The following is a 17,349-nucleotide window of genomic DNA, read 5'->3' on the forward strand; positions in this document are numbered from 1 at the left end:
TTACAAATATACACTTCCACTTCCTAACCTAGCTAATCCTCAGTACTTGGATTCTATAAAACTCAAATACTAAGAAAGGCAGTAATGTGTTAGGGGAAATGAAGTGCATCAAGATGAATCACCCCTTCTTACTTGATGGATATCTTCTCATTATTGGTATCGTCATCATTTTTCCTTTTGATATTAAGCTATTTAATTCTACTTGCATTTTGTCATTCTGTATCCAAATGTTTGGTACAGTAAAAAGGAGGAGGATGGTCCAGTGGTTAGGCTGCTAGCCTGGGACCAGGTTTGATTCCCAGTTCCAGAGATTTCTTGTATGCTCTACGTTTGTCAATATAGTTATGTTGGGGTGTATGAGATTCTTCAGTGACATAACTATGCCGACAAAAGCCCCTAGTGGAAATGAAGTTTATACTATCAAAAAAGTCTGATGCAAATTTAAGCCAGTTCCCCAGGAGGAATAAGCTCCACCAGCAAGAGGTTTTTTTTGGTGGTATAACTAAGTCCCCACTAAGGCTTTTGCTGGCATAGCTACATTAAAAAATAACCACCACCCTTAACTGACATAGCTGTGCTGGCAAAACTTCATAGCGTAGATTAGACCTTAGTCTTTCTGTACTTCAGTTCCCTATCTGTAAAATGGAGACTCTAAGGATGTTCTGATAAATACATTTGAGATTACTTGAGTACCTTATTCTTTGACAAGTTATATAACTACCTTAGCCATAAAAATATCATTTTGTCTAGGGATAGTTTCTATATGGAGCATACAGCACATATACTTCTGTCATAAACAGATAGCTAAGGGTTAATGTTTCTTTTACCTGTAAAGGGTTAACAAAGGGAACCAAACACCTGACCAGAGGACCAATCAGGAAACCGGATTTTTCAAAGTGAGGGAGGACTTACTGGGTGTGTTTTGTCTTTGTTCTGCCTGTTTGTTTTCCTCTCGGCATATGAGCGGAAGAGCTTTTTTTTTTTTTTTTTTTTACCTATCTCCCAGCTCCTTTCTACCTTCTGTCCCAAGTTGTGAGTACAAAAGGCAAAAGCATACAGCGTTATTAATCTGTTATTTACAGTGTGGAGTTGCCCTGGAATGTTTAAATTTGGATATTTTTTTGAATAAGGAACTGATCTATTCATCCATTTTACTTTATTAAGCAATAGCTCCTGTGTATGTCATCTTGTGCAGATGAGTCATGTCATGTGTTTTTCTCTTTTTATCTTATAAAAGCCTCTTTTTAAACCACTTGTAGGATATTCCTTTTCCTAGTAAGCAGCACAGAAGAAGTATAGGAATCTCATGTCTCCCAGGCACAAGTACTATGTCCCTCCAGGGAAAAGACTGGAGAGTGGGCGAGAGAAGGAGGGGGGAAGGTACAATCGTCCTCTCTGTATTTGTGTATCAAGGAAGATTGATAGCAGGGACATCTCCTAGATATCCCCATGGCGCACGGAAAATCTGGAGGAAGTAAAAGCAGGAAGGGAAGTGGTGTTATTTCCCTTGTCTGCCGACAGCGCTCAGGCATCTGAGTCTTGGGTCCCCAGGAAAGGTTGGAAGGACCAGAGAAGTTAAATCAGGTACTCAGAATCCTGATGGGGGCAGCGAGATAAGATCCAAGCTGGTAATTAAGCTTGGAGGTTCATGCTAAGCACCCAGATTTTGGACGATAAGGTCCAGATTTGGGACAGAGGCTTATTACAACTTCCCATTTATTTCATCAGATTCAAGCTCTTACTACAAGGTGCTAAGCACCCTCCACTCCCGTTGACTTCAATAGAGACTGACTAACCACCAAACTGCACAAAAATCCTCAGCCTCCAGGCCTTATCAGCATATATAAGCAGTAGAAGTTCTGATCAGAAGGGGACCAGTTTCCCATGGAGGCAAATTGATGCAGTAGGCTATGACACCGCCACCCCAATAAAAATAAATCAATCTTGTTTGAACCTCAAACATCGGGAACTTTTAGATTAAAAAAAAAAAAAAAAAAAGCCATTGTGGATCCCTATAAGCAGATCAGAAAGTCAAATACATAGGACCCAAATTAAGTCATCTGTAACCCTTCAGTCTTATTGAACAAAACGCTCTCACAGAGATGCTGTTCTGGAGAAAAACTAGTCACTATGAGTTACATTGTGAAAGGATTCACTACAGACAACCACTATGTGCAGCTCTACATGCAAAAAGCAATATTTTCATAAAGGAAATTTAAAACCCAGAAAGTGATTTTGAATGCATAGCACTCCATCATACAGCAGCTATGCACTCAAAATATCAGATTTTGTAAAAAATTAGAGGAAACACGTTTGTATTTCTAATTGTACACTGTGATTCCCCTTTGCTTAAATATACACAGCTCCCTGCTGATTTCAGCCCTCATTTGCATTATGAAAATGGATTCCTTCCCATAGTCCAAGCAAACAATAGTTTTTGCAACTCAATAACAAATTGATAAAAAGAGCCTAATTTTATTGTTGCTGAGACCAAAATATTTGTTGTTTACATACATTAAGGTAATTCTCCAGCTCCTTTTTTCAGTCCCTCCCAGACATTAATCATATTGTAGGTGTCAGGTGTATTGTAGGTGTAAATTGAAAATACTACTTCCAAGTTTCATCCCAAAATACAATTTTTTGTTGGGAAGTTATAAGTGCCTGAAAATAGGGACAACTATTATATCACTGTAATATGTCTAATCAGAATTTGGATTCTGAACTTCAACAATATATTTCAGACAAGGAAAAGTCACAAAACTATATACCCTAGAAGTTTGGATATAGGACACTAAGGGCTTGGCTACACTTGCAAGTTGCAGCGCTGGTGAGGGGGTTACAGCGCTGCAACTTACCAGGTGTCCACACTTACAGAGCTCAGCCAGCGCTGCAACTCCCTTCCTGCAGCGCTGGCTGTACACCTGGTCTGCTACGAGTGTAGCGAATCCAGCGCTGCTGATGCAGCGCTGCTCATCAGGTGTGGACACTCAGGCCAGCGCTGTTATTGGCCTCACGGGTATTAGGAGGTATCCCCAATTCCTGTATACAACAACCGGAAGGTACTCCCCAGATAAGCTTATCTAAAAATAAACACAGCTGCTCTTTGCTGCGATGAGCGAGCGACGCGCAGGCTTTGGAACATTCACAGCGTGTTTGCTTGAGGAGACAAAAGGCACGGCGGGGGGCGGGAGGGGAGGGAGTCTGTCGGAGAAGCTGTTATCTGGTCTGAGCCTTTTTACATTTAAGAGTGATTGAGGAGGGGTGGGGAAATGGCCATTAATTTGCAGGCAGGGAGCTGTCACAGTGTCTGCTCCAAAAATCCACTCTCTCTGTCTCCCGCAAGCTCCCTGTCACACTCCACCCCACCCCCCTCTTTTGAAAAGCACGTTGCAGCCACTTGAACGCTGGGATAGCTGCCCACAATGCACCACTCCCAAAAGCGCTGCAAATGCGGCCACACTGCAGCGCTGGCCCTACACAGCTGTACAACCACAGCTGTAACTACCAGCGCTGCAAAAATGTAAGTGTAGCCATGCCCTAAGACAGTAAATTTGAGACACAGAAGTAAGTTCTTCAAAGCAGACAAAGGATTTCAGTTTAGGGATTTACCCACGTGTAGTGTATAAGAATTGAATGGTTTCCCTTTAAATCTTATTTCACAACTATATTTGTCTCTTCATGCACTGATTTTGAACTGCACCTGAGATGGTATTCAAAAAACACACATTAAGAAAAAAGTTACTGGAATGAGTAACAGATCATGTAAACAAATATTTAAAAGGTATAGAACTTGAATCTAGAGCAAACATTCTAATCCAAGTGATAACATGAAAATAGATGTTATCTGTGTACGCTGCTCTCCTCAGGACATCCAGAACCATAAGCCACTGTGTTACCCCTCTGCCTCAGCATAGTAGAGCTTTGTTGAGGCTTAAACTGTCCACTCCCTGCCCCTCCCCCAGTCTGTCCACCTCACCAGCACACTCCCTGAGACTCTGCCAGTCTTAACTTTGCCTTGCGGGTAACCATCAGTGAACCCTAGTTTCCCAGAGACATTTCTTTGCAGTGTCTAGTCCCTCTGACTGGACACTTAGAAAAATCATCATTATCTCACCACCTCCAAAGAGACAGCAAACACACCAGCCTGTTAGGTTAACTGTGGCTCCCTCTTTGCTTCAATATAAACAGCCCTGAGATGGTTTATGGTAAAACTAAAAATAAGTTAAAACTCTATTTTTTATGAATAAAGGACTACTAAAAAAAAGAAAGACAGGTATGGTTACACATAAACAAAGAATGCTGCCTAAAACTTCATTCAAGCAAGCTATGTAATTGCCTAAACCATTCTGTCACTTACAGCATCTCCAGCCCTTCTTGTTAACAGATTCAGAGGGTGCCACCCCCTTCATCTCCTAAGTTAGGGGTCGGCAACTGGTGGCATGCATGCCAAAGGCAGCATACGGGCTGATTTTTAGTGGCACACTGCTGCAGGGCTGCCCAGAGGATTGAGGGGGCCTGGGGCAAAGAAATTTTGGGGGCCCCTTCCATAAAAAAAGTTGCAATACTATAGAATACTATATTCTTGTGGGGGCCTCTGTGGGGCCCAGGGCAAATTGCCCCACTTGCCCCCACCCCGGGCAGCCCTGCACTGCTGCCAGCTGGGGTCCTGGCCGTCAGCCCTGCTCAGCCCGCAGCTGGCCTGGATTATGGAACCCCGACAAGCAGCAGGATGAGCCGCTCAGCCCTCTGCCAGCCGGGGTCCCGGCCGCCGGCCCCACGCCAGCCTACTACCGGCCTGGATGGACGGAATCCGGGCTGGCAGCGGGATGAGAGGGGCCGGTGTCCAGGACCCCAGACTGGCAGCAGGCTGAGCCAGTCAGCCCACTGTCGATCTGGTGTCCCGGCCACCAGCCCCTTGCCAGTTGGGGTCCCTGCCGCCGGCCCCGCTTAGCCTGCTGCTGGCCTGGATGGATGGAACCCGGACTGGCAGCAGGCTGAGTGGGGCCAGCAGCCAGGACCCTGGCTGGCAGGGGCTGGCGGACAGAACCCGAGACCGGCAGCACGCTGAGTGGCTCAGCGCGCTGCTAGTCTGGGGTTCTGTCTGCCGCCCACGCTCCCAGTCTGGCATGCAAAACCTTTTACTAGCACGCAAAACCTTAAATTAATGAAGACTTGGCACACCACTTCCCAAAGGTTGCTGACACCTGTCTTTAGGTGATGGATAACTAGAGTGTCTTTTTACTCTCCTTATATTTCCTACAGTCCATTGTCTTTGCCTCAAGAGTCAGGATGACTTCCTGGCGATGGACACTCTGTCCAAGGATGAGCTTACTAAGCCGCTGCTTGTGAGTTGATTGCTTTGTTTACAAATATACTTTCATTCTCCTCTGGCTGTAATCAAGCTAGTTAGACAGGTAAATCCACATTCCTTTGTGGAATACAGGCTGCATCTAGTCACTGCCTTGAAAACACACTTTAAGAATGTATTTCCAGATTCTTGCCTAGGTGATTATCACCACCCGCATTCAGCTATTTTAGTTTCTACAGCTGGGGAGGAGAAATGCCCAATGTTGTCTGATCTGTGGGTTCTTAGGCAGAAGGATCTCACATGATGAACCACTTTCTTATTGTCTTCGTAGGTGGGTCCTATTTTGAGATAAAGAGAGGTGGGATATCATTTTTGAGAGCCAGAAGGAATCATTAGTTATTAATCATTCAAGGCACGTGAGTCCCATATATCCCACATCACTCAGTGATACTCCTGACCATCAGGTCACCATTTGCTCATTGACAGCTTATAAGATACTTTTTGGAGACTTATCACAACAAGGATAGTGAATGTGTCAGGCTTGATATGAGTTACAGCCTAATGGGCCTTCTGCCGGCAGGCATTGAGGTACTCTTAGGATCCCACAGTGTGCTTTTGTCACTTTAAAAACCAGCGATCTCTGTATAGCAACTATGAAAAAATGACACAGGTTTGTGACAGGAGATTATTAAATGTTGTAGAAAAGAAACAATTGCTTTACGTAATTGCAGCTTAAGGCAGAATTTACCTCTCCAATCTGCAGACCTCTATTGTATACGCTAAACTTGTTCCATTGTGGAACAACCACTGGCGTCACATGCCAGCTATTCAAGAGAGTTTCACATTGCTAACAAGGGATCCATAGTGTGGATCAAAGAGAAGAATGTTGTCCTACATGAGAAACTAAAGGGGGGAAACTTACAATCACTGAAAGCTATTGTAAATGTTAATTATTTAAGTGATTGCTTGGTCTTCATGTCATTCAAAAATAGTTTTCACATATCCTGCAAGTATTTTTCCTCTGCTGATATTAACTAGATTTTTTTTTTGCCTGGTAACATTCAGAAAATTATTTTGGCAAGATGTCTGCAGAGAAGATTGCTCTGGGCCACCATTTCCCCTCCTATAGAAGGTAATGTATCAAAACAGTTACACCACAGAGGGGACAATCTTTTGAAGGAATATCTTAAATATTTTCTAGGTCCCTGTCTTATGAACTCAAATCTCTCATAAGTTAATGAGACTGGGAAATAAGAAATCACCATACCACCCACAGCAGACAGAGTTACTTCTGCAGGAGTAACGTGAATTCTACACCCCGAGCAAATTCCACACACCAAATAACTTTATGAAGGACCGAGAAAAAAAATTGTACAATAGTTCTGACATGATAAGCAAAACAGGGCAAAAAAACAGCTGTCAATTCACAGGGAACCCTAACTCCTATATGTCGCTCTCTCTTCATGTGAGGATTATTGTTTTAATCAGGTCATCTTTTCTATGCTTAGCACAAAAAGAAAAAACCCCACACCAAACAAAACTACATATTGATGCTAAAGGGCTAATCATGGACCCTGCATGTAGCCCAAGCAAGTGGCTTTTGCGCAGGGGAGTTCTGGGGTGGCCAGAGGGAAGTGTGACACTGCACTCTATATGATTTTATGAAAGTTTGCTGATTAGTGTGAATATAATGTAACTAAAATATGCTTCATGCAAAAGGTCTCTTGTAAAGTATCATTACAAAGCTTATAATCTACTGAGTGTGGTCATCCTATTTGTATAAATGTATCACTTTTGTATCTGAAACCAGAAACATGAAATATAAGTGAGGGCCTATTGTAATTATGTTAAGTGTGGGCCATTAATGGTGGTTTGGAATCTTGATGGCTTCCATCAATCAGGACAATTGACTACGGATGCTCTGTTTGCAAGCAGGCCTTCCTGTGAGTCAGGCTGGGAGGAATGAAGGCTTGGGGTCTTACAGTGACATGTGATCACGTCACCTGAACTGGAATCCATCATTAACCTGATGTTTTTCCATTGAGAAGGAGGGGTGGGAACCCAGAAGGACAAAGGATTCCTGTCTTACGCAAAAGATATATAAGTGGGTGGAACAGAACAAAGGGGGTAGCCATCATGAGAAATCCTCCAGCAACCATCTGAGCTGGAACAAGGGCTGTACCAGAAGAAAGGATTGTGCCCAGACTAGGTAGGCATCCAGTCTGTGAAAGAAACTTATTGAAACATCTGAGGGTGAGATTTTATCTGTATTCAGTTTTATTATTGTAGTAGGCTTAGACTCATGTGTTTTATTTTATTTTGCTTGGTAATTCACTTTGTTCTGTTTATTACTACTTGGAACCACTTAAATCCTACTTTCTGTATTTAATAAAATCACTTTTTACTTATTATTTTACCCAGAGTATGTATTAATACTAGGGGGCAGGAGAAAAGCTGTGCATCTCTCTCTATCAGTGTTATAGAGGGTGAACAATTTATGAGTTTATTCTGCATAAGCTTTATACAGAGTAAAATGGATTTATTTGGGGTTTGGACCTCATTAAGAGTTGGGCATCTGAGTGTTAAAGACAGGAACACTTCCTAAGTTGCTTTCAGTTAAGTCTGCAGCTTTGAGGCATGTGGTTCAGACCCTGGGTCTGTGTTGGAGCAGACTGGCATATCTGGCTCAACAAGCAAAGGTGCTGGAGTCCTAAGCTGGCAGGGAAAGCAGGGGCAGAAGTAGTCTTGGCACATCAGTTGGCAGTCCCGGGGGGTTTCTGTGATCCAACTCGTCATAGGAAGAATCCTTCCCCAGGCTATGAAACAGCAGCCACCACTCTATAGCTGGTACTAAACCTCAGGGTACTTTCCCTCCAGCATCTGCATAGGCTCCTTTCACAAAGCTAGTTTACTTTGACTAAACAGCCTGGGGCCAGGATCTGGCACTGGATGAGTTTTAAAGACTCAGTATGGGAGTTTTAAAAATGCAGTAGCCCTGGACAAATTTTTTCTAATGAAGTCAATGGGAGTCACCTTTCTTTATTACTTGCTATAGACTAGTCAGAGAGATGCCACATTCTCCAGCTCAAAGACTTTTTTTCCCCTAATCTGTTTCATGGCACTTAGTTTTTTTGTCAACTTAATTAAGTGCTTTTGTTAGAGTTGAGCATATTTCTCTGATGCTTTGTAGTCAAAAGCTCTTTGAAACATAGCACAAAAGCTGTTAGCATTAATGCAGATCTTCTACATGCAGCTATACTGTGTGTGTATGCACAAACAAAAACAGGGAGTCCAGTGGCACCTTAAAGACTAAGATTTATTTGGGCATAATATTTCATGGATAAAAAAACCTCACTTTTTCAGATGCACAAAAGCTTATGCATATATATATATATCACCAGACTCCGCATTGTTTTGGGGGATACAGACTAACATGGCTACCCCTCTGATGTATGTATATAAGCATTTATAAGGAAGATATAGAAGGAAACACATGTATGCTGTTTGCTGATGATAGTCTGTGCCAGTGGTGGGCAACCTGCGGCCTGTCAGGGTAATCCGCTGGCGGGCCACCAGACAGTTTGTTTACATTTGCAGGATCGTGATCTACCGGTTGGTGACCACTGCTGTAAGCCGTCAAACAGCAAGATGGAAAAGAAGAAAAAGAAAATCTTCATATCCACACACACAGGTGAAAGAAAACAGCATGATTCAGCTTTCCTACCAGACTCTTTCTGCTCAACTGAATAGAACTTTATGAGTGAGAGCCTAACTATAGAAGTGAGGGGCAAACACGCCAAGTTCTCTCTCCCTGTCCATTTCTCTCTTTGCACCTAAGATGACAAAAGGAACAACCATTGGCCTTTGGGGGTGGCCTGAACATTTTGTTGAAGGATGTGGTAAGGACATTACCTTGATTCAAGTATAGTTTGTTAAGTTAGGCACTAGGAAGTGTTATTTCTTGTAACCATTTCTGACTTTTATCCCTCATTATTTGTATGTACTTAAAATTACATCTTTTATTAATAAACTTGTTTTATTGTTTGATCCAATGCAGTGTTTTAAATTATTGTCTGGGTAACTCCATTTAAGGTGGCAACTTGTATATTATTCCCTTAAAGGGACAATGGCGCTAGTATCTTTGGACTGTCCAGAAGAGGACTGGGCAGTACAGAACTTATGTTTGGGGCGGGGGGAGCTGAGACTGGGATTGTGTTGCAATCACCCTCCAGAAGCAATCAAGGGTGGTCAAAGCCAAAGTAACCCATGTGTGAGGGGCAGGCTACAATTACACACAGATATTCAGGGATGTGACTTGAAGGCTGGCAGACTATTTGTAAGTGGCCCAGGTGGAGCTACTGCAGCAAGGCATTGTAAGGCACCCAGGCTTGCAGGGCAGGAGCCACACAGCCACTCACTGGTCTGGATTGCACCCCAAAGGTTACAGTGGCTTCTCCCCTCCCACCACATCAGATGCTGTAAAGCTTTTCTCTAGGGTAGCTCCTGATCTATATCACAGCTGTTAACCAGCCATTGAGTCCCATCTGTGGGTGGAGTAATTGCTCTCTTCATTACCCATTGAGGGTCTGTACATCCCATCACAGGGCTGAATTACTGCTGCTTTCTATTGGTGTTCCAGAGTAGGGGCATGGAGCTCCAAGTGCACCTGCGTAGGAGGCAATTCTAATTTGGCTGCCACATGCTGCACTCCCCACAGTGTTCTTTATATGCCATCATAAGGTGTCATTGTGTACTGTCAAGAGCCAGGAGGGGTATTCTTGGAGATTGGTCACTATACTTTTGCCAGCTCACAGGATTTTATCATTTGACTCAATATTTGATATACTTCCTAAAGCCGCAACTCCTGGAATCACTCAGCTATGTGAGGTGTTCAGTTTATTTAAAAAAAATAATACAATATTTCCAACCCTCACAGTTGGGGAGAAAAGCTTGGAAACTTGATCTGCATGAGCCCTAATCAAAATGAAGCCCACATTTGTTACTTTTTAAGAAGTCTTGTGATTTTTAAGCCCATTTCATGTTTTTGGAGCCTAACTCATGATTTTTCCACACCTGGGGTTGGCAGTACTGATGGAGCAGCACTCACTGTGAGTGGACTTCCCTATTGGGGATTTTCTCCATTAACTGCTAACTGGTTTGTGATCTCAACTTTTAGCTAGAGTTTCTCAAACATGTGGATTTAATTAAAATGCCTGACTGCTTGTGAGTCAGTGTCTCTCCACAAACAGTACTCACTCTTTGTATAGGCCACACTCCACTCCCTTTCCCAGCATTTAGCTGAATAAAGAATAAGACACCAGAGATCAGTTCACAGCTTCTCCAAGCAGCTTTACTGCTTCCAGAGTTCCCCCTCAAAAACTGCCAGCCCTCATCCCAGAGGGCCACTCCTGCCTCCCACTTGAGATCAAGAGTCACCTGCTTCAGTGTGTCAGCAGGACTCACTCAACCCTGTCCCAGCTCTGAAAAAGGTTTTATTTCTAGTCAGATTGTAAATTGGTCCTCCATGGCTGCACAGCAGCATAAAGGAAAAGCAATACACTCTATCATGTAGCCTCTCTGCACATCCACCTCAGGTGTGCTGGGGAATGCCACATATGTATACCCTCTGTGCCCCCTCCATGCAGATGAGAAGAGAGTGGTCAGAAAGAGCTGGATTGAGCCTTAGCACCACATCCCATAATGCACTGCTATTATAGCCAAACTCACATGAAGAAGTAGTAAACTGCTACTAGTTAGGAGTCAGGGCCAGAAGCAGACTATTTTCCCCCAGAAATAAGGGAGGAGCAGGGAAGAAACTGACTACCTGAGTCACACTCCCTTTCCACTCCTGGGATGGTGCAGCTATATGCCACCCCATCACAGGGCCCCACTCACCACTAGGTGGTCCTCTTCCTGGCCACTCTGAGGATTAGCTCCTTCCAGGTCTGAGGCTTTTTCAAAATAATCTGCTTGCTGCACAGCCTGTGGCCACGTTCTCCTCCTGTCCAGGCACTGCAGCCTCCTCTTCATAACTTGGCCCTCTGGCCAGGTCACTATCTATGTTTCCCCTCTCCAGGGTACCAAAATGTAGCCTGGCAAATAGGCTCAGGCAGTCTTCCCATTCACTGTCCAGCCAATAGGGGAACCCAGGCCTACCCCTATTCTGGATTCCAGCTCAGGGGCCCTGTAATCAGCAGCCAAGGTTTGCACTAACCTATTCCTTACTGCTTTTCCCCAGAGCCATTCCTACCTTTCTCATTCCCTCCCCCATACAGACTTCCAGTCTACCCTTTATAGTCCTAAACACATACACCCAGGGAGTAACTGAAAAATACTTCCATGCACCCCTCCCCCTCTGCTCTTGGGCTCTCCCATTCCTGTCCAGCTGAGCTTCATCTAATCAATCCCTGCTCCCTGGCTCCTTCTCCAGGTGCAGCCTGGGGAGTTAATTGGCCTACTTAGCCCTTTCAGATCTTGTGTGGGGTATCCACTCCATCACATACTCCTTATACAGAGTTAGGTTCCCAGACACAATATAGCAGGAACAGGCATTTGAACTGCATTACAAAATAAGAACTTGTTCTATACTACCTTTTTTCTGCAGTCCTCACTCAGGTAAAGCTCTCATTAATATCAATGGGAGTTAGCCTGAGAAAGGCTGCAAGGTTTGACCAATAAACGTTATCCCAAAATAACACGCTTCACCATGGAAACAATTGCTCATGGTAACTCAGCTCCTTTCGAAATATTGGTAGAAATTGCACAAGATCCTTCAGTGAGTGTGCGTCATTGTTGCATATAGAGTTTAATGGCTCAATTATGTGCTCAGTTACAATGGTGTAACTCCACTTGGCTGTAACTGAAGGCAGGATGGAGCCATTAATGGCAAGTTGAACTGAAAAAAAGTGGGCTCTCGGGAATATATTATGTGACTAACATACTCAGTGCCAGGATACCGTTATGCTTTATAGAAAGATTCCCCCAAACCTGAGGAATTTGTGTCTATTCTCTCCATTGTCTCTCACCAGGCCTTGAGGCATAGCTTTCAGATTTCTCAGTGCATTTATGTGCACATTTGCTGTCTAGCGTCCAAAGTTTTGCTGCTAAATACAGATGTTGATTTCTATCTTTTTAATTCACAAACTTTAATTCTAGCTCTGTATATTAAAAACTGATGCTCTTACTAGCTAGGGTGACCTCATGTGCAGTACGTTGCCACTCTTGAAATATTTTGCTGTGTGTAACCATCCCAAATTTATCAAAATAAACATGGCCATGCCAGAGGTCATCTTCTCTTCTATGTGATGATGTACCCTGGTCTCACTAAGGAAGTTTTGTGAGCTAGCTTCTTTTGATATTTAGAAGTGATTCCTCCTATCACACCCATCTTGTAACCATTGCCTGAGTGCTTCTGGTGTTCCCCAAGTCCTACAGCATGTATCCACCAAGATAGCCAGTCGTCTTCTCTAAAAGACTCGCTGACGTGGGATGCTCCAGGATATTTGGCCCACTACTGCTACCATCTTCACCTCCAAAAATAGCCTAAAATACTAGTCTCTTGTCATAGTGCACTACATCCCTTGAGGCTCTCTTTATATTTCAAGGTGGGAAACAGACACAAGCTGTTATGTGCAGTGCCTTTTCCTCCATCCAGCAGGGACACTCAGACTCAACAGCGCTCATTGTCCATCCAAAAAGGCAGGATCACTCAGGCAGCCAACCAAGTATTATATCATATGCTTCCATATTAGTATGCATCCACTTAATGGCAATCTACTGAGCATGCATTTCTGCAGCTTTACTTACAGAATGTCATGTGTGACTGTGTCAAAAACCTTGCTAAGTCCAGGTATATTAAGTCCATCACATTCCCTCTATCCACTAAACCAGTTACCTTGTCAAAGTAGCCCCAGACTCTTGAAAATTTCCCCATTGTAATGCTTCTGGAGCACTGCAACTTTGGATCTTATTCTTGAAAAGCCAGCTAGCTCTGCAGGTCCTTCTCCTCAGCTCTCTCCTTCACCCTTAGGCAGACCTGTACAACAAGCACACAGATCTCCCCAGCCAATCATGTGCATATCTGCCACCTGCTGGTTATCCACCACTGTAGCCTCCTCTTTCCCCTGTGCTGAGGGGGCAGGAGGAGGAGGAACCACTGGACTCACCTTCACATTACTCCTGCCTTCCCCACCAGGCCACCACACCCTGCATGTGAGGAGGGGCGTGCTGCAGCTACTTTTGTCCCTGCAATGGAGGAGGTGGGGAATCATTGCTACCCGATGTCCCACTTGGGGGCGGGCGTGGAGTGACAGTCACCTACTGCACTTGGCCATTCCCTTTTTAGAGCTTCCTACATACCTTCTCCTTGTGCTCCCCAGGAATCTCAGGGCCCACTTGCCTCCCAGCTGCTGCATCTAACTGCTACCACTTTACATCCTTCCTGCCCATCTTCCCCATGATCCCAGCTTTGCTGCCCACCTGATTTCCCCACCCATTCTGAATACTCAAAACCAATAGATTCAGGAGGGAAAGGGTTAAGGTGGCTGAAGCACGCTCCCCTCCTCCTGTAGGATAATGGGGCCCCTTCCTTTTCCCTGGAGTAGGTTTCTTGACGTCAAGCCTATGAATATTGTACGAAGCTTCAGCACTGTAAATGCAGCGAATCCTCCTCGGGCAGAGAAAGCCAGGGCTCTGTGCTGGGGGTGGAAGCCATTGCAGCAGCTTTGGGGAAGGAAGGAAGGAAGGAGGGAGATCTCTCGCAGAAAAGAGGCTTTGGGCTGCCTGCGTGTGGCACAGGGGATTGCTGCAAAGGGGGAAGCTTCACGTTGTGCTCTCCAGAGGTGCCTCTGGGGCATGTGACAGCCACACAAGGCACCGGAGCGGGAGGAAAGGAAGCCTGCTTCGAAGCACTCATCCCCATCCCTAAAAGGAGAGGCCAGCCCCTTAGCCAGCATGTCTGCAAAGGAGAGGCAAAAAGGCAAAGTGACCAAGGACAGCGTCACTCTATTGCCCTGCTTTTATTTTGTGGAGGTGAGTGAAGAACCTGAGCTTGTGTCCTTTCAGCTTTAGCATAATGCAGATCGTTAGAGGCATTTTAGGAACAACTTTGTTCTCTGACAGCATGCTTCTTTCACTGGCGTCTGCTCCGGTTAGTGCCTTCCTCATTGCCTAGGCGACTGTGTAGAGACTAGCACTACAGAGACCTGTACACGCTGTTCTATTTGTTTATTGTGCATGTGAGAGTATGGCAGTGTGTCCCATTCCTCTGTGAGTGTGTGTTGTGTCAGCCTATGTCTGTGTTCTGGGTCTGATTCGTACATGGCTGTGGATTTCAGTAGGGGTAAAATTAAGCTTTGCCTGTAATATATTTGCATGGAGTTCACGTCTGATTCTGAAACTGGGTCTACATCATCTGAGCTGTAATCCACGGTGGGGCGGGGGGAGGGATGTTCTTTACATCTCGAGAAAGAGGGAGTTCATTCTGATAATCTTTCAGAACCATTTCATGTAAAATATGTAGGTGATGCTTTGCATAATAAAATCAGTACCAGATATCCATCAGTATTCTGAAGAGCTGATTTGAGATTAAACTCTTCCTTGCAAAATACAGAGTTGTGCTTTTATGGGAATTATTTCTGAGAATGTCATTTTGCAAATGGACTGGCAGCTAAATGAAACTATGTCACAGACATAGGATCATCTCAACAGGAAGACATGTTTCAGAGAGGAGGTTATATGCAAACACATATTGCATGTATTATGTCCAGGAAAGAAAAATCATGCCATAGAAGGAATGTTTAAAAAATGAATATAGTTTAAAGTTTTTAATAATCAGTGTTGTGTTTTATCAGGCCCCAGTAACATGCCTGGGCTGTAAGAGACAGCTAGGTAACAACACACGCTTTGTATTTTGAAACAGTGAAAGTTTCTCAGTAGATTTTGTAATGACAGATTGAAACATATTGTGGCGGCTCTGTTGATGTCAGGTGAAGTTACACTTCCACAGGCACTCACTGCTCCAGAACTGGTGTATTGCTTAGAGGATTTTAGCCTCTTTTCACAGCACTCCATTCACTAGTAAGTACAAGAGCAAACATGGTTTCAGCTTCAGGAAGAGTGTGTCATTTCTGTGTTTGTTAACCAAATAATAAGTGAACACAGCTTGCATCTGCCCTAACAGTAGGGCAGTTACTGAGTCACTCCACCTCTGTGCCTTAGTTTCCCCATCTGTAACACAAGGATGGTGGTACTTGCCTCATGGAGGAGTGCTGATGATAATGCACTAAAAGAACTTTGAATGTTAAAAACAGGAGGTCTAAGTAAGAGCTAAATATTTTTTAGCCTGAATGGCAAAATTAAAAATCTTGCTTAAATATACTGGGAGATAGGAGGATACAGTGTGAGAGGGGCTTGTAAGTGGTAGCAGGCTGTCTCTCTTCCAGCTAAATCCCCTATTAGTTGCCTAGGACAAGGGAGATGAAGCATATTAAAAATAATATTGGACAGGTGCAATGGTGGGGCACCTCCTGCTGATCAACTCAGGAATTAGCTTTCCAGCCTCGAGAGCACCCTCTCCAGGCCAATGTCCCACTGCCACTTGGCCCCCATGTGCCTCCTGGACACCAGATGACTCTTCCTTTCTCTGGGAGCTGCCTCCAGGCAGTACTCCCACAGTTCCTGTGGGTCTCCCCACTCAGGTGAACCCCCACCCACTATCCCCACCTCAGTGTTTGGCTACTGCCAGTCACCATTAAGCTCCCACTCACTGGGGCAGACTGCAGCATCTCAGCCATTCATAATAGGGAGGGGTGGGGGGGGGTTGCATCTGCTGCCTCAGCACCTGTGGGCTGCCCTCTGCACCCCCAGTACCCAATTAGCCTTAGACTAGGCCACAGCCTAGGGTTTTCCAGGCCAGAGCTCCCCAGCTCCCTTGACCTTCCCCCAGCACTACTCCCCTCCCAGCTACCTTCTCAACTCCCTCACAGCAAGGCCCTTCTCTCTCTACATACAGAGAGAATGTATCTGTGCTCCTGGCTCAAAGCCTTTTTATAGGGGCCGGCTGTGGTCTGTTTGGGCGTGGCTCCCAGTTGTGCCTACTTCCTCAATCAGCATAGGAGCTGCTTGCCCCAGCCACAGCCCTCTGCTGGACTGTTCTGAGCCTCTCAGGGCAGGAGTGGGTGACTACCCCGCTACAGTGGGATACTTTTCAGAGAATGTTAGATACTAAAGTAACAGATGTCTTATTATTGTAGAAATGAACCCATTGATGGAAGGCTCCTTCTGGGCCACAATTCCTCTTGTATTCTTGTCAGAGGAAAGAGGTCACGGGTAGAGAAGCCACACACGGTAGGGGCCTCACTATCATCCTCACACTGGAGCAGAGGGATCTATGCTATCTGAGGCCATCCCATCACTGAGAAGGGCTTAGAGGGCAGACAAGGGAAGAAGCCACTTCTATATTGATGCATATCTAGTAACCAGTGCCCCCCATCACACGTGCACACAGGGAGAGTAGCAGCCACTCTATGGTTTGCCCCCACATTGTGGTGGGATGATTTTTTTGAAAGTAGCACATAGCCCAAAAACAGTGGTCACATTTAAAATCAGTTTTGCCTGGGATAACGTTACCTCAGGATTTAGTATAGACTCAAGGAGCTCAGTCTATTTTGCTTAACAAAGAGAAGGCGACTTGATCACAGTCTATAAATACCAACGGAGGAATACACATTTGACAATAGGCTCTTCAAACTAGCAAATGAAGGTATAACGGAATCCAATGGCTGGAAGTTGAAGCTAGAGACAAATTCAGAGTGGAAATAAAGTGTACATTGTTAATGGTGAGAGTAATTAACCATTAGAACAATTTATCAATTATTCATCACTGGCAATTTTAAAATCAGGATTGGATGTTTTTCTAAAAGATCTGTTCTAGGAATTATTTTGTAGAAGTTCCTTGCCCTGTGCTATACAAGACATCAGAGTAGATATTCACAATGGTCTCTTCTGGCCTTCGAATCTATTTGCAGTATTCCTTAGAAACT

General features: G+C 44.5%; 1 protein-coding gene across 1 annotated transcript in view; it reads left to right on the forward strand.

Annotated features, from left to right (window-relative positions):
- Positions 1-13,705: 13,705 nt before the first annotated feature.
- The window catches only part of PLPPR4 (phospholipid phosphatase related 4), a 48,275-nt gene continuing 44,631 nt past the window's right edge, over positions 13,706-17,349 (forward strand). Inside the window, exon 1 of the mRNA XM_032804955.2 lies at positions 13,706-14,338. Within this exon, the coding sequence (XP_032660846.1) occupies positions 14,261-14,338 (78 nt within the window). The 5' untranslated portion in view covers positions 13,706-14,260. The remainder of the gene's footprint in view (positions 14,339-17,349) is intronic.

The sequence above is a fragment of the Chelonoidis abingdonii genome, chromosome 7 (genome assembly GCF_003597395.2).
Source record: "Chelonoidis abingdonii isolate Lonesome George chromosome 7, CheloAbing_2.0, whole genome shotgun sequence".
NCBI classification, from domain to species: Eukaryota; Metazoa; Chordata; order Testudines; family Testudinidae; genus Chelonoidis; species Chelonoidis abingdonii.